We start from the raw sequence: 23824 nt of genomic DNA, 5'->3' as shown, positions 1-23824 counted from the left end.
AAGTGTTAAAATTTCAATGTGATGGTGTGCTCCTAACTACTTACCCCAGGTGGTAAGGAAAAATACAACTTTCTACGTCAAGGTAAATTATATTCAATAGGTAGGCTAAAGTGAAAACGAAACACAATTGAAATGTAATGAGTTAAAGCCACACCTAGATCAGGGCCGGATTTAGCTGATGAGGGGCCCGGGGCAATTTTAGATCAGGGGGCCCCGCGCAAAATTGTTTTTCGGGCTTATGGCGCGTAAAGCCACCTCTACATCTACAGTAGCATTAATCCACTACTGCACAGCATTTTGCAGAGACTTCAAAGGTTGAAAGAAAAAAATCATAATAACATAAAATCACATTTTTTCCACGTAGGGGGACCCTTCAAAAGTCGGGAGGGGAGCCCGGGGCACCTGCACCCTCTGCCCCCCCAAAATCCGGACCTGATCTGAATGTTAAACTAAACAACACACTCTTTCTTTGATCCAAATATAGGCCGCTGCTTCCTTGCATCTAAGATAGAGTAAATCATACAGTTTCTTTTCTCCTTTCCGAGAGTTTTGAAGCTGACCTCAGCGACTACACGAATCATTCTTTCAACGGCTTGAGTCTGTGGTTGGGATTGACTTTATTGCATCCCAAAGTTCATCCTCACTCTTAGTTCTTAGATGATAATAATGTTAGTTCAGTAACGTCAATCTGTGTCCAATCGATCATATCAATACAATCCATTGCATTAAGATTACGTTGATCAGCAGGGCGATGAAATCTTTATATTATTGTAGAATAGATGAAAGCTTTCGTGCTTTCAGAATTCGCCTAACAGCTACTTCACGATGGCAGATTTATTGTCATGAAACATAGCATAAAGCAAGTTTTCGGGGTGAGCTGCATAACAATTTTGCTTGATCAATTTGTCGATGACAGTCTGCACTTCTTCTGCCTCAAGTCCACGACTGAGTTGTATCATAAGGAAAAGTACTGCTGGAACATTGCTGATATCTGTGGCCATCTTAGTGCAAACCATACAGGCCCATATACAGTTGCAATGAATCGTGTCAATGTCTTAACAGAGTCTAATCAGTAGGCCTAATCTCTAATGGATGGGTTTGACTAACAGAATAGCGGCACATTCGATTTGCTCCTGTGAATAATTATATTTCCCAGAATCTCTATGTAAGAGTGTTTCAGAGCATTCCCCAGAACTGATTGCATGACAGATTTCCAAAAAGGTACATCTGGTCTGTGCTTAGATCTTTGAATTGTCCAATTTTGGCAAATGGGGACTCTCAATTTTATCAAACAATGCGATCTCCAAGGCTATATGGTTTGACCACAGAATATCGCCAATTTTACAAATGAATGTTTGTGGACCAGATGTCGTTCCAAATAATCCAAATAGATGCTGCAATGGTAACTCATTGATGGGCAACATAGGCCAACATATATTGCACTGAACTTTATAATGGATATTGTCTTCTATTTTAGCAATTACTCCATTACGATTTCCAGTGTTCACTGCTGTCCCGTCACAACCTGTTATTAGAATTCCATCCATGTTCACATTCTCGTCGATCATACATTTTAAAATGTCAACTGAACGACCACTTGGTGTTGCGACATGAGAGATGTAGATGTCACCAGGTTGTGTCAGTAAAACGTAATGGTATTCTTTTATTTTTATCCTATGGTGGTAGTCATCAAAGACATATGATTCATCCTTTCTCCCATCGAAATAGAGCGATATAAAATTATTGACGACATGTTGGGTTGGTTTCAATCCAGTACGCCTCTTGACTCGGCTATGTCTTACTTTCCGTGGGTCAATAATGATATATGTGGAGAAGTCTTCTCCTACCACACCCTACAAAGTAGCAGTGGCAACAGCAGCAACTTTTTGTCAGAAATTATTTTTCGATCTGCTTCCCTTGCAACACAAGGAATTTGGATGGTATTGTAGGCACTACTTGTTGAAAAACTCCCCTTGAAACTCAGATCATTATCGGATTAATAAGATAAAGAGTCAGTTTCACAAAGTTTTTTTGTGGCGTGTTAAACCGCACAACTATTAGAAGTTCGCTCACTGCGCAGGATTGCCGGATTGGGCGAAAAATGAGATAAAATTACAAAAATTTCCGCAAATTTTGCCCAATCTGGCAACCCTGTTATAGAAACAGAGGGTCATTGGGGTAATGGGTTGCTGTGCACAAAACGATTTTAAACTTTGAGGAAACGTTTAGAAGGTAAAGTCGCACCTATGTTCAAATTTTTATGATAAATGGAGAAATCGACCCACCTTAGTATACAATGTTGGTCACAGCGGTAAACCATAATCTCTTCTTGGGAAAATTTTAACATAAAGTTCCCGAATCCGTTCGTCTGTATATAATGACCGAAGAAACACACACTTGAACTTCTTTTCAAACAGTGTATTCCTGTAAAATTAGCCCGCGGCTACCGAAAACGAAGGGGTGCAACGCCTACACCACTTAAACTGTCACTACACAACAGATTAATTGGATAAAAGACGGAACCTTTGTCCAGCTAGCAAGCACTAAGCCAACAGTTAAATGTGCGGCCAACTTTCAAACAATCATTTTACGAATGACCAGAATAGATAGCAATATCTCAAATTCACGTATGCAGTACTGTGACGCAATAATGAAAGACAATTATGAAGTCATTCCAACAGGTGTTTAAAGCTGATGTAATATTTCCTGTTTAAACAGGCCCAAACAGGCCCAAACAGGTTTGACACAATTCTTATGAACGCTGGTGCAATTTTGGCTCATGTTTTAGGAATTTCCATGACGTAATATTCAGTAGACTTGAACGGTTTTTATATGACGTTTGATTTGGTGAAAATTGTCGGGAACATAGCGGCCCCTAGTTATGACAGTCTGACATGGCATAACTAAAAAGAATTGACGACAATTGTGAGCCAATGAATAAAAACACACGATACACAAATTGTTTGAATCACTCACGTTTAAGTTAATACGCAAATACAAAGGGCATGCAAAGAATGAACAGCAATAAGAATAAACACGACGATACAAAAATTGGTACCATAGGTACACGCTAAAATGACGCTATATACAATGGTTGCGATAATAACCGACTGTTCCGGGCTCAGACAAGTATCGGCCACCGCAGACAAAACCAGGCTCAAACCCTAACACTTAGGTGTTCTTTACGGGGGCGAGGCACGAAATATCCCTCAACACGTAGTCTACTTTCACTTTCCCCGTACTCTCATCATAGTTGCAGACGGCAACTTTGGCTCTACGAACCACTGGCTTCCCTTTCCTAATTTGTGGAACTACCTCATGCACCCTCCCAAGTTGATACTTCCCACGTTTACCAATGTCTTGGAGAGAACCTACCACTACAAGTTGACCAGGCTCCAAATTCTCGGCCATTTTTTGCCATTTTTTCCGGCCCTGAAGACCTGGCAAGTAAAAATCGATCCATTTACTCCAAAACTGCTGAGAAAGTGACAAATTGAACCGATAATCCCTTCTTAATTGGTCACGATCATGTGGTTGCCCAACAGCACAGTATGGGTCTAAGTATGGGGTCAAAAGTGAGGCAGGGGTGATGACAGTAAAATCCCTAGGGTCGTCACTCAAAGGTACCAAAGGGCGTTCGTTCACGATCCGAACGGCACTGCCTGTGTACGTAAGCAGTTCAATGAAATTGGGCTTACGTAATGAAGAGACCAAAATGTGAAAGAAGTATTTGGTCATATCGGCAACGAAACCAAATCTTTCAAGCCGAAATCTAGCCAAGACATCTGCCAGAGGGTTTAACAAGTCAGACAAGTCAAGACAAGAAGACATTAAATCATTAACACAAGTTCCTCGAAATTCAGACTTGCCATCGTAAACAATACGCTTTTTTAATTGTGACGTCACAAAGTATGGTAAATACCATTTAAATCCCTTGACATTTCCTGCTTCACCCGCACGCTCAATATAGCCATTAGATTTAAGATCTTTCATGGTGTCAGTAAGGAAATCACGAAGTTCAGGTTGTTTTAAAGCTTTCTTTCTTAAAGCAGCAGCTCTATCTGACGCCAACACAAAATTGTTAGGTAGATCAATATCTTCCTTCAACGGAACAGGTATCTCAAATCGACCATCTTTCAACTCAATATTCGGTTCGACAAGTTCTCTAGCCAAAATATCATTGCGAGACAATTCACAGGTTTCATTTTGCAAAGTCAAATCCTGAATGACTTTATTCAGGTCTGCTATTTCCATATCACGAGACTCAATTTTACGCTGAAAGCCAGAGATGACATCCGACTCTGAAGAAGTCTGCACTCTGCACACTTTAGCAACGCTTTCAACTAAGGGTGACTTACCACCACAAGCCAACCAACCGAGAGGAGTGAGTAAAGCATGCGGTTCACTGCGATTTTCACCAACACGTTCTTCTTTGCCCACATCAAATAAGCGTTATCGTTGCCAATCAGTACATCTACAGTACTACAATCATTCAAATGAAACATATTCACGTCATGAAAATGACGGAAACCACTTAAATCTTGTTTATGGGGTAAAGTTTTAACATCGTCAGCCCAATCTGGGTTAACCACCGAGGTTATATCACAAAACAGTTCATCAGTCTCTAACGACTGGATGTTGAGTTTAACAAGGTCAGCACAAGTAGGTTTCTGACCAGCCAGAGTATCCATTTTAAACGACGCTTTATCATACGGTTTAAGACCAAGTTCGCACACCAAGTCACTCGAAACAAACGTCAACTGCGAACCAGGATCATGCTGACAATACACCAACTTCGATTTGCCAGTCATTGGATTCAAAACACGAGCAGCAGTAACGCGGTTAAAGGCTGCTTTAACATTTCCAATCTTAACATTACGCACAGGAACTCTGGCACCAGCATCATCTTTACCGACCGAATCCAGAGAATCACGTGACGTCACATAAAAATCATGCAGAAGAAAATAGTGTTTCCTATCGTTGTTAGGCCCACACTGACGACAGTTGTTTGCATGATTACAGTCCTTAACCATATGCTGGCGCAAACAGTTCAAGCATTTTCCAGCTTTCACAATGACATCTCTCCGACCTTTAGGTGTCAAGCGCAAAAATTCTTTACAATTAGACAAAAAATGATATTCAACTTGACCACGTGACGAACAACAAAAACATGCCGGTATGTCACTACGTCTGGCCACACCGCCGCGCGGTGCGCCAACAACAGTCGAGTACTGCGAACTCCCTGAAATCACATTATCATGGGGTTTTACCGACGTCTGCCTAACCGGACATGAAGGCAATTTTCTTTTGCCAAACTTTTTAAAATGCTGCGACTCACCAGAATCGCCCATTAGCATAATGCTAAAATCAGTCGACTTGCGCGTTTCCTCCCGTACTACAAAATCAAACAAACTCTGAAAGGTAGGTTCCTCAGTGCTACCATACTGATCACCTAAAAAGTCAAGATAACGCTGCTTAGCGTCAAACGGGAGTTGCTTAGCCAAATCCAAAACAAAACGTCCTTCTAATTTATCACGCTGACCATAAGCTTTCGCGTAAAGCAAACACTGCGACAATTCATCTTTAAACTCTTTCAAATCACTGGAAGAGATAGAAGTCAATTTGCTACCATAGCGATACTTTCTAATTTCTGGTTCTGCGAAAAGACTTCCACGAACTCCAAAACGTTGGGACAAGCGAGCTAACGACATTTCTATCCTGTCTTCCTCTGACAAGCCAGGAGTGTCGGAAACCAAATTAGCAATCGTTTGTGCAGCTGTTCTAACACAAGCTGCTTGCAACAAAGTCAAACGAGTTCCCTTAAAGGGCGAAGCTGCCATCAAGGCCATAACACGATTTTTAAAGAAGACAAATGGCATATTATTACCATCGTAACCAATCAAGGCCGCCTTATCGAAGAACGTCCTACTATTTTGGTATTCAAAAAAGCAATCCTGCTGTTGAGAACTCGATTTAGCGGGAGAAGACAAGCTATATCCCTTAAGGGGCTGAGTGGGCTCAGTCACATGCACAGCCCGATCACGATCCTCACACACGTTAAAATCAGGAGACGCGATACGCCTCTCACAACCACCCAAATTACGTGTAGCTGGGCGATCAAAAACTAGCGGCGCTGAAAACTGTGAAGGGGGCAAAGCATTACTGCTAATGGCGGCCCCGTGACCTGTACGCTCTGGGGGAGGAGTTCGGTTGTAATTTGCAGACCTTGGCTCTACAGCCTTCGGAAGACCCTTAGCCGCGGCCCCGAGACCTCCTAAAACAGCTGGAAAACATGTGGATTGTACAGGTCCACTTACGGATTGAACAGGCGTCTGGAAAAGGTTAGGTAAATTAAACTGTGATTGATGTTCACTTCTGGAATGCCTAGAAGAGCCCTTCCTAGAGCTACGCCGGGAGCCCAACTCAGAACGATATTCAGCTAAAACTACCTCTTTACGTTGTTCGGCCCTCAACTGAGCGTCTTTGAGTGCGAACTCAGCAGCTCTAGCTTCGGCTCTCGCGGCGGCCTCAGCAGCTCTCGCTTCGGCCTCAGCTCTCGCGGCAGCCTCTGCTCGTGCGGCCTCAGCAGCTCTCGCGTCGGCCTCAGCTCTCGCGGCAGCTTCAGCTCGTATGGCCTCAGCTCTTGCGGCAGCCTCTGCTCGTGCGGCCTCAGCAGCTCTCGCGTCGGCCTCAGCTCTCGCGGCAGCCTCAGCTCGTATGGCTTCAGCTCTTGCGATGGCCTCAGCAGCTCTTGCTTCGGCCTCAGCTTGGATCTGGAGCTCCTCTCGTCTTAACTGTAGGTTAATTTGTGCAACTATCCGTGACGAGCTCTCAGACATCCTAGTGCTTACATTTGAGGCGCTATCCTCAGGATGTATGTCAGCATCCAACCTATCTGACAACTCACTTTCTTTTTGTTCGAAGTTATTTTTTAACGAGTTAAATTCGGGATCTACCCTATCACGAAGTTCTGCCAAGATTGCAGAGTTAACAATTTTACTCAAAAGAGCATGGAAATGCGTAATTCCTCTTCTAAAGTAGATAACTTAGATCTAAAAATTAACAGTTCCTGCTTATCACTCAAAGAACCTAGGGCTACAGAAAGTTTCCCAATTTGAGTCAAAATATCCCGTCTAAGATGCCGGGCCTCTCGAACTGACTTAGCCTCATCGTTAATGGGTCCCTCCCCAGAATGGCCTGCCCGACCGCAAAGAACATCATCAGGCTTAAACTCAGTCGAGTCGACGGCGATCGAGTCCCTGTCGCCACCGAGTGTAGACATATTAAATGTTAGGGCTAAATTTAACAATTAAAAAATTAAGTTACACAAACACACAAAATTTAAGTTATAAAAAACTTAACTGTAAAGACCGTAAAAAATACAAAAAAGAATTTAAATGCACGATACCGTAGCTGTACGAGTATGAAGTCCTAAAGTCCACAAAACTTGCTTGGATTCTTCCACTTGAATCTTCAAGCACAGATGGATTGCCTTTAATCTTCTTTCTTGCCAATGAATGTCAAAGTTATTTTTCTTCTGTACCAACCGAGAAGAAATGTCTCCAAGTTTCTTTGCTTCTGTAGACTACCAACTAACAAGATCTTCTTTTACTATTTCTTTGCTTTTGTAGCCTACCAACCATAACAACTTCGTCTTTTATTTTTTTGCTTCTAAGTGCTTCTGTGCCAAACATTAGACAGAGAATCGTCTTTTATTTTTTATGGTCACAGCGGTAAACCATAATCTCTTCTTGGGAAAATTTTAACATAAAGTTCCCGAATCCGTTCGTCTGTATATAATGACCGAAGAAACACACACTTGAACTTCTTTTCAAACAGTGTATTCCTGTAAAATTAGCCCGCGGCTACCGAAAACGAAGGGGTGCAACGCCTACACCACTTAAACTGTCACTACACAACAGATTAATTGGATAAAAGACGGAACCTTTGTCCAGCTAGCAAGCACTAAGCCAACAGTTAAATGTGCGGCCAACTTTCAAACAATCATTTTACGAATGACCAGAATAGATAGCAATATCTCAAATTCACGTATGCAGTACTGTGACGCAATAATGAAAGACAATTATGAAGTCATTCCAACAGGTGTTTAAAGCTGATGTAATATTTCCTGTTTAAACAGGCCCAAACAGGCCCAAACAGGTTTGACACAATTCTTATGAACGCTGGTGCAATTTTGGCTCATGTTTTAGGAATTTCCATGACGTAATATTCAGTAGACTTAAACGGTTTTTATATGACGTTTGATTTGGTGAAAATTGTCGGGAACAAATGTATACAATATGTATACAATATGCCGCATACAATTATGTAAAGATATAATTTAATCGATAACATGAATCTGACCAATAATAATAGGGATGATTAAATTAACATTGGTAAGCTTAAGTTAGCAGACTTTCCTTTCAACAAAAACATCTCTTCAAATTTGGTTTGGATTTTGTGACTTATTTATTCTTCATTGTGACCATTTTATTCATAAAACTGTGGTGCAACGGCTAAATATGATAACGAACGCTATTTGGTATTTATTAAGATGTTTATACCAATATTTTAATGGTTTTGTGCATCTACAACTTTCACTATGCAAAGAAAAAGAGACGTAAATTCTAAACGTTGGTTGAATATTGTACGTAGGAATTTGATTAAAGATGCATGTCTGGTTTGAATGTGGTAATGGTAGTCATCAGAACTCGAACCTCGATTTAAAGAGAACAAAATGGCTTGGCTATACCAAAAAATATAAATATATTTAAATATAAATTTAAAATACTAACAAAAACCAAATAAACAAAAGAATAATCTCAGAGCAATGTTCTTAAAGGTATGTCTTACATGTTGGTGCATGATTGTAAGCATTGGTGCACAATGCAGTACAAGTGAATTGAAGAAGTGTTTTTTTAACGTAATTCAAACGAATTTAAATATAATTATGATACAAGCACATTTAAGTACAAAAGTTGGACCATAAGTGAGATTGAACTGATGCTTAGATTGTAATCATTGATTGCGTAGCCGAATGGTCAGAACCCAGACAGGACTACGACGTTTCAATGGGCACAGTTTCAACGCCGTGCAAGAGCATGGCGAGAGTCTTTGCACGATACTCAAAAAAGTGGCAGTATGGACACATATAATGCTGTGTCTATAGCAAGACACTTCATTCATTCGTAGCTTGTCACGCAAGTGTCGGAGCCAGATAAGAACATTGTTTGCAATGTTTCTTTGGTCATTATTGACACAGGAAGGGTTAACAGGGAGTTAGTGAGGATGTGCTTCATCTCTTGATGGTCTAAGTCACAATCACACATTGGGCTAGAATTGCTTTCCAAAGATAAACATAAAGATTGGCTTCCGTGCCTTTCAATTTACTAACTAAATTTGTAAGCCTTTGCGTAAGTCACCAGACGTTTCTTCATTCTTAGATGGCTGTTATGATATAACAAGACGGACAATAATGCAATGAATTACTTTTTAGGCAACTTCTTTATCCAATTTACTTATCAATCTTATTTTTATCCTCATATCTAGTAAAATGAATCTCAGTTTATAATGAAAATCTTCCACTATCAAAACTGATCAAAGATAAACGAGACCAGGAAAGACCAGCACAGACATTCATGCGATGGATTTGATTCCTCATAGAGCACAGCCCGGAAGAAGTGCGACAGTTGGCTGAAAATCGCCAATTATGAAGACATTTTATTGACACTATTTTGCACCCAAGGAACATAAATGGAATATAAATTGCTATGTTTATTATTATTACTACTTGTACAAGAAGTGCTTTTTGTCCACAACAGCGATCATAATGAATGTGATTTTGCAAAAACGTACAATTAGTTGTTTCGTAAAAACTGTTTTTCTTCTTTTATAAGCTCAAAAAAAAGGAAAAACACGTAAAGGTGAGTGAAGTTATTCACTAAATAGGTTACTTGAAAATTCAATTTTTTTGCAATTTTTGGTAATTTTATTTAATATCTGCTGTGATATGTGATGCAATTGTCAAAACACATATTCCATGTTTGTTCTAATTTGCTCGTCAAAGAATGTTAATTAAGAAAGACAATTTTATTGTGTTTGATTTTAATTAAAAAAAATAAAATTTAATTAATTGAAATTTTTGTGTGCGTGCATCTTCAACATTCTTCTACGAAATAAGATGTCTCTACTTTGTTTAAAAATTGACAAAACGTTTTTGTTATACGAGTTAGTTTTAGGAAGCTTACTTTTCTGTAGGCTACCAAAAATAATTTTTTGTAAAATGATTCTTATTTGAGTAGCTTACCGGTATTTCAAAAGAATTCTTCCGAATGGAGTTATTTGGAAAATTGTAGTCAGGGCTGTTTAAAAACTTTTGAATTAGGATTTGTGTTTGTAAATGAGGATTTGTGATGTAATATACTACAGCAGTATTTAGCAGCTACTTTAATTGTAACAACTTTTTAGACAAAAAGTCGCACATTGTATAAAGGTGCACTATTGCACAAATACTGCCTGAATGTCAGTAATTTCTAATGAAATAATTATATTTTATAGCAGATCTGTAATCGTGTGTCGGGTTTTGTAGTTTCTGAATGTATTCATTTATAACTACAACTTACTGTTTACTTATACCAAAGACAGGCAAGACGCAACAATACAACAGGGTTGAGCATTATAACAATATGTTTTACATATTTACAAATAGTTTTAACAGTCGAGGGTTTTCGGTTTAACTTAAGATCTCATCAGGTTCGACTCTCGGGGTGTGCGCTTGCGCAACCCATTTCAGTACCGCTCTCCATTCAGCGGCAACTAGTGAATGGAATAATTCCCCGGCAGCAACACTTCAACAATCGGAAAACTTGCCAATCTCAGTAACCGGCCTTGCATCAAGAGCCTCTACAAGAATGCGAAACTACCAGGAATAACCTATCAAGGTTTTGTCAGTCCGAGGATAAAGATTAAAAAAAACAAACCAAATTATGGTCAGTCTAAATGTTAAATCTCTGTTTACGAACGTACCTTTGAAAGAGACTGTTGACATCATTGCTGACTACATTTATTCGGAAACACAACTTTTTCGATTTTATTCGTATTAAAATGATATTTATTTCAATCACACTCTAAAAGAGTGTGATTGAAATAAGAGTTTGGAATTTAACAAAGACAGTTTTGAACGAATTTATTGTTTATTTACATGCAAATGACAAATCGTCAATTGAACATATGATTACTGAAACAATTATGGACATCTTAAGGCAGTGGTTCCCAACCCAGGTGCTATGATGCCCTAAGGTGCCGTTTACAATATTCTAGGGTGTCGCAAACTATTTATTATTATTCGTTTTTTTATTTGTCTAATTTTTCTGAAATAAAGAAACCATTCCATTGATTACCCAGCATTTCAAATTTTGTAAAAAAAAATTGAGAATTATTTTCCAACGTTGTGAACAGAAAGTTATGCATGGTTTAGAGGTCTATTTTCATCACCGGACTTTAATGTTATTTTAAACCTCAAAGAGAAAGAAAACGTAACAGGTGGAAATATAAAGCTGTTACACAGGAAGGTGCCGCTTCAAGAGTTCTGGATAAAAATTCAAAATAAATATCCTTGCATTTGAGAGAAGTCATTGGTAATTTTATTGCAGTTTTCTACATCATACTGATGCAAGATTGGATTTTCTGTTTTGACGAATACACAAACAAAAATAAAAGACTTTTTATAGTTGAAGAAGGACTGAGGGTAAACTTTTTGAATGTGCACCCTTCCCAGGTACAAAGGTGTTTTGAACCTTGAACCAAAAACAATTTCACACCGACTTCGAGATAATTGAACTACTTTGCTTTCTTTTCATCATGCCGCTTTAGCGTGGCAATCAATCTCCAAGTAAAACTGACGTGTTGCTATTATTTATGTTGATTTCTGAAGTTGTTATTAAAAATTGGCTTTCCTAAAGGCACAGCAAGCGAACGTGCCTACTTATCTCCACACTGCATTGAAGCCGGAAGTCAACCAGCAAAGCTATGAACACCATTTTCAAAGTGTTGGACATGAAACGGTTAAGTTTTTTTTTCCAACAACCTGCTGCATTCGAAGTGAAAGATCATTGGTCTGACACGGGGTGCCACAACATGTTTTTCCTTTCAGTACAATGCTGTAAGCCTAAAAAGGTTGGGAACTACTGTCTTAAGGTATCAATGTAAAAATTTAATAATGAATAATCACTGTGAAGAAAGGGGCGTTCTTCCTGGCTATCAGCACAAGGGTGAGCACTCACTGGTACAACGAGCAGTTGCGATCCGCTAACCATAACGGTGTAGCTTCCACGCTGGCCATTCAGAAAATTATTAAACGTTATTTTATTATTTCAGACAATCGTAACCATAACCACCCATGTTTTGCATATCAACCATCAATATTTTCCTCTACTTGTTCTATTGTTATTGAATAATGTTCTTTTGTAGTAATTGTTTAATTCCATTTTTTCTCACATAGCGCATAATAGACAACATATGGGCATGGAATATCCCAGCTGCGCGAAGTGTCAACGTACAGAATTGCGCAATCATCTATACCATCTGGTTGACTAGTTTCCCACAAAGCCTCAGCATCAGTAACAAGATCACCATTAATCCATCTCCATGTTCTTGCCTCGGTTATGTAATTCATTCCTAAGTACATGTGGAATGGTGGCTTCAAAGCATTTACGATGATCCTAAAAACAATGTGAACAACGCATGAGAAAGATCGAAAATAATACAATTAACCAGAGGTGCATGCGGTATTTAAGCACAATCGGTGATCTCTGACAATCAGGTAAGAAAATTATTCCCTTTGATTTTTTTTCTTTACTTTCCGCGCAAAGCTCAGAATTCCGAGTGGATTCCACAACACCTTGCAGGTTTACAATTTTCCATATAAAATGAATTTGTTACCTGACTCATCATTAATACGTCCGCTCCAGGAGACGTTCACACACCCTACCACTCAGCAGGAACACCATACTTACATAGAAAATACCTACCAGGGAGGCGAGGGACTTACTCTGACCGAAGGGACCCACCGCGGTAGATGGTAATCTGTAAGTATAAATAATGGTTATTGGCTGCCTTAAGCTTATCTACCTGTCTCAACTTTCCTCTTGCTGATATTCGTCTTATGAGTGGAAGATCTCGCACTGCACGAACAAAGAAAGTTTTCAAGGCTGTTTGAGAAAGAGTGAAGAGCAACCTAACAGATCCATTTGTCAAATGGCCAAAGACATGAATGTGAGCAACACTTCAACAAGATCCAATGTGAACATGATCTTCAGTGTTGTCTCCTTGCAAAAAAATAAAACGGCATTTTCACTACAGTTCGTACTCTGGATATGACCACGAAGGTATATATGCTTGTATGACGATTTTCCATTTGTGGTACGTGAAGAGCCAGAGAATGATACTTCCGACAATCTTGCCAAAGCGCTCAAACTGCCAGTAGTGAGCTACGCATAAATGTAACAGCAAGGTACTTCCAGTATAGTGCTCGAACGGCATAAGCCAAAATAATTTTACTCGAAGCTCGATAACTCGAAGCTCTTTAATTCGAAACTCTCCCTATCTCGAAGGAAGTTGACTTGTCCCAGCAAAACACCTATCAAATACATGTAAAAAAACCTTTCTAACTCGAAGTTTTGTAACTCGAATTTTTTATTAACTCGAAGAGTTATAGTATAGGCTCTCGCAAGTTTGAGCTTGCTTTTTTTATTTTTTTTTTATTTCAATATTTCTGAGATTTGCTGGTTGCTTACTTTTTACAATTCTATTTTTTTTCAAACATGGGGTGTGTTTTCGTGCCCTAGAGCATATGTAGCGCTCTCTATTTCGAAATTGGTGAAAAACGTCGATGTTTTGAAAGAGTTGCACTTGCTTAATTGAACTTGGATATCATTTGAGGCGAAAAATATAAGCAATTGCTTCAGACATGCCAAATTCATTGCTATGACTACTGACATTGAAGTCACAACAGACACATCTAATGAAGATAACATTCCCATTGCTGAGCTCACCAGATGTGCTGTAAATGCCGGTGTGTTTTTTAACGGCGCATGGGAAGATTATGCAGCAGCTGATGACATACTTGAGGCAATAACAGAAAAACACAAGATAGCTGACATTGGTGCAAGTGATAACGATGATGACAACGAGTATGAAGCCAGACCCATACTCACAGCAACAAAAACGCTTGGTCAGTGCTTGGTGATACGAGATTTTTTACAAACCCAAGATAAGTCAGCCGAGACTTTTATCTATCTAAAGAGACTTGAATAATGCATTGCTTTGAAAAAGGTAAAGGCACTGAGACAAACTGCTGTTGACTATTTGCTTGTGTGATTTGTGCGTGTGTATCAGAAATACATAACTTGAAGTAATTTTGTCGTGGTCTACAACTTTGAGATGACGAACTTTGACTGTAGCTTATATGTAGAATATGATAACATTTCACAATGTAGACTTTAACGACCTGTTGCAGGGCGTTACGGAGGGCGTTTTGGAGCGTTCGTGACAGTCGAAACAGGTGGACTGGCAAATCCAGGTCTTTGAAGACTTTTTTAACTTTACGGTCCGCGTCGTCGCTCATAAAAGGAAATTCAAAATCGAGTTATAATTCAACAATGTGCATTTGGTTATATGGTGTCTGAGGGGGGGGGTGTCTGTTTTGCTGGTGTCGTCGTCGTCAGGGTGGTTGCTTAAAAAAGTCCTAAGCGTATTCTTTGTCCTCGATCGTCTTTTTGAATTCGATCAGGTGTGATGTTGCTATATTGGGTTAGAAGCAACTTTACTGTATGATAACGTTATTGTATACAGTACGTTGTATTCTGTTCCAATAACGCAACCACGTCAATTTCAAAACCTTGATTACTAAGCAGTTGGTCTGAAACTGCAATTTTAACTCGACCAAAAACTACCACTTGTCTTACTCAATAACTTACACAAGTAGTGCACACATGCGCACCAATAAATGTAACTGCCCAATGAAAAACAATGTAACTGCACAACGTAATGGTTCCTGTTCTGCCCTTTCTTAATAATATATTTCTTTCCTGTTTTTATGACAATTATTGTGTGCAGATGAGTCACAGCAATAAGCATTATGCTTCTACTATCGCCAGATTGAAAAATTGAAATCAAAAAGCGGGGTTTCATTGCTCTTCGTTCAAAGCTACAATAAACCAAGAAGAAAAACTTGGCGTCGTAACAAACGTTAAAGGTGAATCCCATACTTGATCCAAGCATCGGGGGATGAGAAGATAAGCTTCTCATTATACTAAGCCTTCCGCACTAACGAAGGTAGGGTGGCCAGTTCCGTTCTCTCGGCCGCCTTTCTTTCAGCAATTTTTCTACCAAATTTATCACATCCTAGGTAGAGGTGAGCAGGGTTTTTCAAGAACCAGCGGCGGGAGTCGAACCAGGGTTTCATGATTGGAAAGCGAGCGCCTTATCCGCCGCTTTTTGTTTACAACAATTCAAGTATTGACATGAGCAAATTGTTTTTTTGAAGTTTCATTTTTTAATTCTTAAATGGTTGAAGAAATTTGCCAACAATGCTATAACAAAGCTGCCATCGATATGAATTCAAAAACAAGGACGACAAAAACAACAATTGTCAATTTAAATGTCAGCATATGTATTTCTATTAGAAATTTACTACCATATTTTTTACCAGAAACAAAATTTTCCAGCAATTCCTTTTTCTGATAGGGGACTCCGTGCATCTCACATCAGCTGCAGTCTCAGTTTGTCGTTGCTTGCAGTAGACATTTAATACGCCTTTTATAGATGCTGTTCTTTTCATAAAACAAGTATAGCCTACCATTATTGACACCAGGGAAATCGAGAGCTTTCTGGGAAGCGCAACATAAGCCATCGGTTTTGAGAGTTGGATCTCAGGGACAATCACTTCATCTGAAACATATTTTTATCAGATCGGGTACTGATCTGACAAGGTTTGCTAAAGATATGGACCAGATAGAGTGGTTGTTTGAGGTATGCTGTGCAAAAGTGTTGCCAAGTAATTGTTTTAGAGTGTAGGCTAATTGCATTGAACAGATCCCATTTCCAAATACTCTTGCAGTGAGGAGCTGATACATTAAAGTTGTGAAATTTTGTGACAAATCTACCAAACAACTATATATCTGATATATAGACCACAATCTGGTTTAGATTTGAAAAAGTGTCAAAAATGTGTTTGCTTGAAAAAAAAACACCTTGGCATTTTTTTTATTTAACGCACCATACTCTGAGAAGGAAGTTTGCATCCTGCACTTCTTGAAATCTCTGTTTGACACTAACAAATGATGCCATGAATACTGAAAAGTTTGGGTGTTCATCAGGACAATTATTGTTTCTAGCACTAGTTGCAACGTTCATCTGATGAAATTGAAAGTAAAAGTGCGAAACATCTGTGAAACAATAAACCATCCTGTTTGTTGTTGCTTTTACTTTCAATTTCATCAGATGAATGTTGCAACTAGTGCTTGAAACGAAAATGATGCCATTTTAATTCAGTTACCGAGATTCTAATAACTTATCAAAAAGACACTGACGTTATTGCTGAAAATGATAAGATAAAATAAAGATTTGAGTCAAAAATAAAGACATTTCCTAGAAATAAGAACTTTTTAGTTGCCCTACTTATAAATTTGCAAACACAGCTTGTAGCTTCACCTTCTATTGTCTATATTTTGGACTCCGTAAGATGCTAAATCAGCTTCTGTTTCGTTGCACAATTGTCTACTTGCTGCAAAATTTTGAGTAGTATTTGATAGTTTGTATTGATATCCATTGGCCAACCCTATCCATCCGTCATGTAATCTTGCAAATCCGTTCTGCAAATCTAAGGAAGAAGTTATAATAAAAGAATCAGTTAAATTTTGCTGATTGGCATGCTATGCTTGGCTCTTAGTATTTATGTGTACTTATTACTTTGTTACAATATAGTGACAAGCATACAACTTTCCATCTGTGCCCAATTCTTGCAAATTTACTTTCTAATGAGATATTATAAAATATTCAGGAAATCAGGAATGTACATCATGTCAGTGTTTCTGAAACAGGAGTTGAAATTGATCAAAGCGTTTCTTGATTGCAATAGTTGCAAAAACATTACGGACTGGTCAAAACACTATTTTTTTTTCGTTACTAAAGTAAGCATTTTTCAACTGATGTTTCGGCACCACAGTTTACAACACCACATTATTCTGATATGAATATGCTATCCTTTATAAACAGCAGGGCTGCAATAGCTAAATGCACCCTACACATTTCATAAAACCACATTGGATATAATAAATATATAACAATAACAAAATAATAATAAAAATATAAATAATAAACATAGATCATAATTGCATTTCGGTGCAAAACTTGTAAAACCTGCAAATCTTTTTATGTTTCAAAGTATATTTTTTGTGAACAACTTCGTTTTATTTCAATCAACCAAAATATATATTTTTTTAATTAACGTCAAAAAACAACAAAAAAACTAACTAATGGTTCAAGTGTTGAATAATTATATTATTTAGTTTGGCAACTCCCCCAAAAGACGAAGTTTGGGAATTTGAAGATATTTTTCACAAATCTTCAGTAGCTCCATCTTTGCATAAAAAACTAGTTTGTTTTAAAAAGTTGTCTGTATAAATTCATCGCTTCTTGAACCATAGGCACACGAAGCACAGCAACGCAATCAAATGTAACGTATTTAAGTTTATTACCATAATATTTACACAAGTCAAAAAAGAAAGTACATAGAAACAAATTTCGAACGTTTTCGACATCACAAGATGTTCTCTGCAGGAATAACAAACAATACTTTTACATTTAAACAAAATACAATGGTTAAATATGAAATGTTGAATTTATCACCAGGAAAAAACAAAAAACTGCACTGTGCTTCTGACTAGCTAAACACTCAACAACATACACGAGAACCTCAAAGTTCACTGCAAGTGGCGTCAAACAGATCACACGATGTGATAGTACAATAGGCAAAATGCAAAAAAACAAATTTTAAAACACACAGATCAAAAAATACGACCGCAGCATACAATTGTCTTTTTAAAGGTGGATTATTGCCTATTATTTGTAGGGCTTCCAAAATCTTGGTTTGATACTTACATTTTCCCCTGGACATGATCAGAAATTGTTTAGTTAAAAACGTTGTTGACATGTTGTGCACAAGAAATGGGAGTTTTAACTGCACTCTTTTGTAAACAAGTAAAATTCAAGTGTTCCCTGGCTCTAGTCAATAAAAGTCTTGTTGATATACCAATGTATGCCAGGTTTTCATTACGCAAACAACTAAATTTATACACAAAATTAGAACATAGAGTTAAGGGAGAAGGCGACTTTAGCTGGAAATATCTGCGTACTCTGAACGTTTTATATACAGGATAAAACGTTCAGAGTACGCAGATATAACATACAGGATAAACATTAGGCCTACAATTGAACTTTTTTAACAATTTTAGCTAGATTTTTGACAATCAGATGAACCTGTTTTACGGGTTGACCAGGATATTCCAGTAGAAGTAAACTTAACACGTTTGCCCCATCCGGTGGGGAATGGTGAGGATATTGCTCTACCCAATGGAGTTGTAAATAATGACGTGACTTCAACATCAACGGATGTAAATTTAAGTGTTCGTAGTAACGATGGTGACATCGTACAACGTACTTTAAAACTACTGATCACTTTGTGTCATAGTCTTCGCCCCCCACTGATACCACACACTTACGCAGATCTACTCGTATTCGTCGTTCAGTTGATCGTTGTGGGGCAGTGCCATATTTTTAACAGTCTGCTTTAACTTCATGTATAAATCACGCCTGCTGTCCAAGTTACGTTTATGAACTATATTTTGCGTGGTTGTGCTATATATATAATGCAATTTTGAGAGGGGAAAAATGTCGTATGTTTCTGAGCATGGCGCTCTGTCCTCATGCATTTTACTCAGTTAATTATTGCCTTGTTTTCTACACGCTTTTGGTCTACGCTTTGTTCAACAATTCATTCGTTCAGTTCTGTTGTAGCAGCGTTGTGAACTGTAGGAATGAGTTATTTATGCATACTTTTCATTTGCAGATGTATTTGCCTTTTTATTTCAATAAAACCTAATCCAGGTTGTTATACAAATATATTAAGTTCATTTCACTTATACAATCTTTTCCAAAAATGGTGCTAAAATGAAAAAGTTGCTAAAACCGTCTTCTTTGTTTATAACTTTGAATTTGGGATCCAAAAAAGCTTTCAACATTTTATCGAAAAAATGTGAAAGGTATCCATTTAAATATAGCATATTTTTCATGTTAGTAAACTTAACCCTATCTTAATACGAGCTGTTTTCGTACGCGGAAAGCACGTCACGGGCTATCTTAGCCCCGTGCTAATTAATCGCTAATAACCGGAGCTATGAAAATCACAGAGACAATATATTTTACAATATAATAGCCATGTGTATTGGGCGTATAAAAATTAACTTTTTACCCAATAAATTTATTGAAATAAATTGTTTGAGATGAAAAAACGTCAGAAAGTCGGTTTTTATTTTAATTTCACAACAATAGCTTCAAAATTGAAATTTTTGAATTATAACATAAAGTAATGCTAAACTAAACAAAAATTACTTTGTCTCATAAATATAAAACTTTTTTAGGCGTTTTTACATTTCAAAGTACAGTAATTGCATTAACATTTATATTGCACTAACATTAACATATATATAACTAGCATTGCACGAAAATGTCTAGCCACATGAGACGAAATGTTTATTGTAAAGGGCAGAAAGGTAGAAAAAAGACCAGTTTAGGTTTAACCGTATCTGTCACTGCTTCTTTTTGGCGGCAAGAGTTACTGGCCGAGACCATCAAGTCTACGTCTTTCTTATTGCTAATTACTCCATCGGCTTATATCAAATAACAAAGGGAAAAAGTATGCCGTTGGTCAAAAGCCTTATCTATCACTTCAATCAATTTATTTCGCAAAATATATTTGTGATTGTATATTTTAGGTAGAAAAGGTGATAAAGACTCGGTTTTAGACCTATTTTCGCCATTTCTTGGTCAAATTTCTCAGTTCGCATTTTATTTTGAAAGTCTTTTTGCATTGAACACAGAATTTCATCAATTTTGTTTTTCCGTTTCTGTGCAAACAGTATTCCATGCACTTTTTGCACTACAAAGCAATTTGCGTAAATAACAAATTACCTTCCTAATTGATGTCTACCAGCAAAGAATGACTCGTATAGCGTCAAAGACCGACTCCCTACCCAGACAGCAAAATCGACGTTGAATCAATGTAAAAATGACGGATTTTGACGCCTGGGTAGGAAATGGAATTTTAGCGCCATCGTGTTATGACTGACAGACACAAAATGAAACCGCACGCTAATAGTAAACTGTCAATCAAGCTATTGAATATCAGCAAATTTCTTGCATTTCATAACTGGCTGTGACAAAAGGTTTATTGTGAATTTCACAATCATCCGATACCAACATAATCGGGATTAAAAGTTGGGGCAAGAAAAAAAAGTAAAAGTCAAGAAATCTCAGGTTTGTAGCGTCACTGCTTCTATGTGAAATTGCTGAATTAGCAGAGGGCGAGACCATAAGGTCTACGCCAGTGACAGACACGGTTAAAAAATTCGTAAAGAATAAAAACTAAAAGTCAAGAAATTTCACATTTTTAGCATAATTCCTTCTGTGAAATATTTCACTACTAGAGTGGGGCGTCCTCATAAAGCCCCCGTGTCGCTAAAGTTAGGGTTAAATATGTTAAATTTAACTGCGTTACTGGGCTTCGTGTGTCCATGGTCCAACATGACAAACTCTTTACCAAAGCTCTAATTTACCCTTTCAAATAAATTATTAAACAAAATATAGTTTAAAAAAAAAAACTTATAGAAATGGTACAGTTGTTCTCCCAAACGGTTTCAGGAATACCTTTTACTTTGCATTATAATGGCTAACAAACACGTTAGATCGTAAAAGGTTTTTTGTTACTACCAACGAAGTTATTCGGTTATTAGTTGATTTTAAACTAGAATTTGTCACTCGAGACGTACGAACAGTGGTGGCAGCTAAAGCGGTGGTCGTCTCAATATTGGAGTCTAAGGTCATTGGCTCTGTGGTTTGTTCTTGCAGTGTTGTAAGTAATGATCCGGCAGTGGTGAGTTCCTTTGTATATTCTGCATAAGTATTGTATGGCATTGAAATAGTTTCTTGCAAAGCTAGAGTTTTCTTAGACATGTAATAAGCTTTTTGTTACAAGTAGCATCACAACAATCTTGTAAAATGATGTAAACTGCAAAGTACGAATAGTTAATGAAAGTGCATATCGACAAGATTCTGCACAAAATCTACAAAAAAAGTAACAATACAGGCTCACAAACATTTACAACATCGACCAATTCGCACATAATCAAGTGAAGTTATAAATAATTTTTATAATGCACAATTGGGGGTCATTTAAAACATTGACATATTATTGTACTTTGATACTTACGTGCTTTTGAAGTTGCATGGCTAGTGGTTGTCGCAGGGATTCTATTTGTTACTTGTTCTATCTTCTCAGATAAACGATTAAGTTTCATCGTTAAATTCCTCATGAGTTCTAAAACGGTTTTCAGGTTGAGTTTTACATGCAGTCTGTTAAAGTGAAATTCATAACTAAAAATAAAACACAAAAACAATATGAACTTTTTAAATAATTTAATAGTTTATCAATGTTGTCTTTTCTATTGTGGGAATATATATTTTTTAAATTAACTTTAACTATGAAGGTACAAGCTTAAAAAGGAACTCAAGATAGCAACTTTATAAATTAACTTTGATTAGCAATTGTAATTGAACTGTGTTTGCATCAGCAGTAGATCAAGTTTTATCTAAAGTAATCTTACCTGTATCGCTAGTGAGCCAAATTATCAACGCTCAGGCCATTACCAACTGTTTATTGTACATTAACCCTTATGAGTATAACTGCATACATTTTGTAAACACAAAAAATTGAACGCAGCGTAATTTGTTTCATATATGGTAGGCTATTGAAAGTGGTATTTTACTCAATCGTAGCTGTACCCCAAACTACCAATGCTCAAGCATTAATGGCTGTTTTTGTATATTACGCATGTAAATAGTCAAAAGTAAAAAAAAGCTAATCTCGTCACAGCACATGACTAGAGAACTGTGTTTCAAAAGTTTGTAACAAGCTGCTACTACCACAACAAACCAACAACTTTAAGCTGAACTCATCGTTTGTACCTGTATTTGTAAAGTAAACTAAGCACGTAATATCGGTTGACATCAACATAATATTATCTTTTATGATAGTTTTTTGTAAGCTCAATCGTTCTCAATTTGTGTGTTGCTTAATACTTTGCTCTAATGTTGAAATAGACAAAACTAACACCAATTTAATTTTGAAAAAAATAATTGTTATAAATTTTCAGCGTAAAAATTAATTTCCGACCGAGTAACGAGGCATTGAATATCAAAATCGCGTCAACTGACGTACAAGGTCGTTCTGCAGTACATCAGGTTTAAATGTTCGATTTATTGGCAAGAAATCTTGATTTAATGAGTGATCCTTACATTGTATCTCAAAAAATATCTTAAAACAATATCTAAATAATTACCATCAACCACTTCTGTAGCAATTTGTTGTATTTGTTCTTTCTTGCATTCTTCGAGAGGTTTAACACCACCATGCTCACTGTTTGACTTAACTATTGTCACCGTCTCACCCTCACATTTCGGTGGTCCAGACTCATTATCAGGATTGTAGGTTCTGCAAACAGTCACCTGCTCTCCATGGTTGTCATCAACTGATAGACAAAGTGTAAGAATTGAAACTAGAAAAACGTATTTCACAACTAACTTCATTTCAAACAAATAGGTTTTTAAAATGCTCTTTAAAACAACCATTTTGTATTCAGAGACAATTAAACCAAGAAAATGTTGTACTTCCTCAATTTATAGCCAGTGAAAAAAGGATATTGCCATGTTCGCATCATATCCGTCAAAATACAAAGCGTGAGTCAGTGTTAGGATGGCAATCATAATCAGGTCAACTTTCCTACTTAGCGTTGATGTAACGTTTTTTGATGTTACATGTTAAAATGAATGCGTAATTTTCTTTTAATCAAAAACTTGTTAAGTGACAAAATCATAGGCTCTTCTGGCGTTAAACCTTTTTGAAATTTATATTAGCTTGTCACAACTTTCTTTTGTTCGGGTCTATCTTACTTGAAAAGTGCGAAGTGTTTGCTCTGCTAACCGAGCTCGAAACTTATTCAGAAAGCTCACAAAATCGTAAAAATACAAATATTCACAAAATTGAGAAAAAATAATGCACAGCACTTTAAATACTTAAGTGAAACGTTGGATAACTACTTAAAGATATTTAGGCATGCAATAGACTGAAGATGTGATTTTCTGAAAACTGTACTGGCCGTGAGAACTCTACAAAGTGACTTGAAGTTTTTCTTGAAAGTAGTGGATTCCCACTGACCCTAATATTTGACAGCTTCGAGCTTCGCATTACAATTGAGTGAATGCCTTTTCAAATTTATTTCCAAGCATCGATGATGAGATGCTAAAGTAATTTTACCAAATACGTAGCATTAAACTAGTATTGATTACAATGCTGAATTTCCGAGTTCTGTATTGTGACGTGAGTTCCGACGGTTCTGGTGAAAAGTAGCTTACGTTTGTCGTAGTAGCTTTTAGTGTCTTGCACAAACATGTCTGCACGTTTTTGCTTGTTGCATCTCGTTCTTGAGTTTAC

General features: G+C 37.4%; 1 protein-coding gene across 1 annotated transcript; it reads right to left on the bottom strand.

Moving 5' to 3' along the window:
- Window positions 1-16706: 16706 nt before the first annotated feature.
- Window positions 16707-22962, bottom strand: LOC145774024 (uncharacterized). Its single transcript, XM_082585193.1, has 4 exons — window positions 22674-22962; window positions 21545-21652; window positions 21105-21227; window positions 16707-16879 (listed from the first exon to the last, which is right to left on the bottom strand). The coding sequence occupies exons 1-4, from the start codon at window positions 22960-22962 to the stop codon at window positions 16707-16709; spliced, it is 693 nt and encodes a 230-aa protein (XP_082441319.1).
- Between the last annotated feature and the right edge of the window lie 862 nt (window positions 22963-23824).

Source organism: Aplidium turbinatum, chromosome 1 (assembly GCF_918807975.1).
Source record: "Aplidium turbinatum chromosome 1, kaAplTurb1.1, whole genome shotgun sequence".
NCBI classification, from domain to species: domain Eukaryota; kingdom Metazoa; phylum Chordata; class Ascidiacea; order Aplousobranchia; family Polyclinidae; genus Aplidium; species Aplidium turbinatum.
The sequence above is the reverse complement of the archived record's forward strand: the minus strand, read 5'-3'. Positions and strand labels throughout refer to the sequence as shown.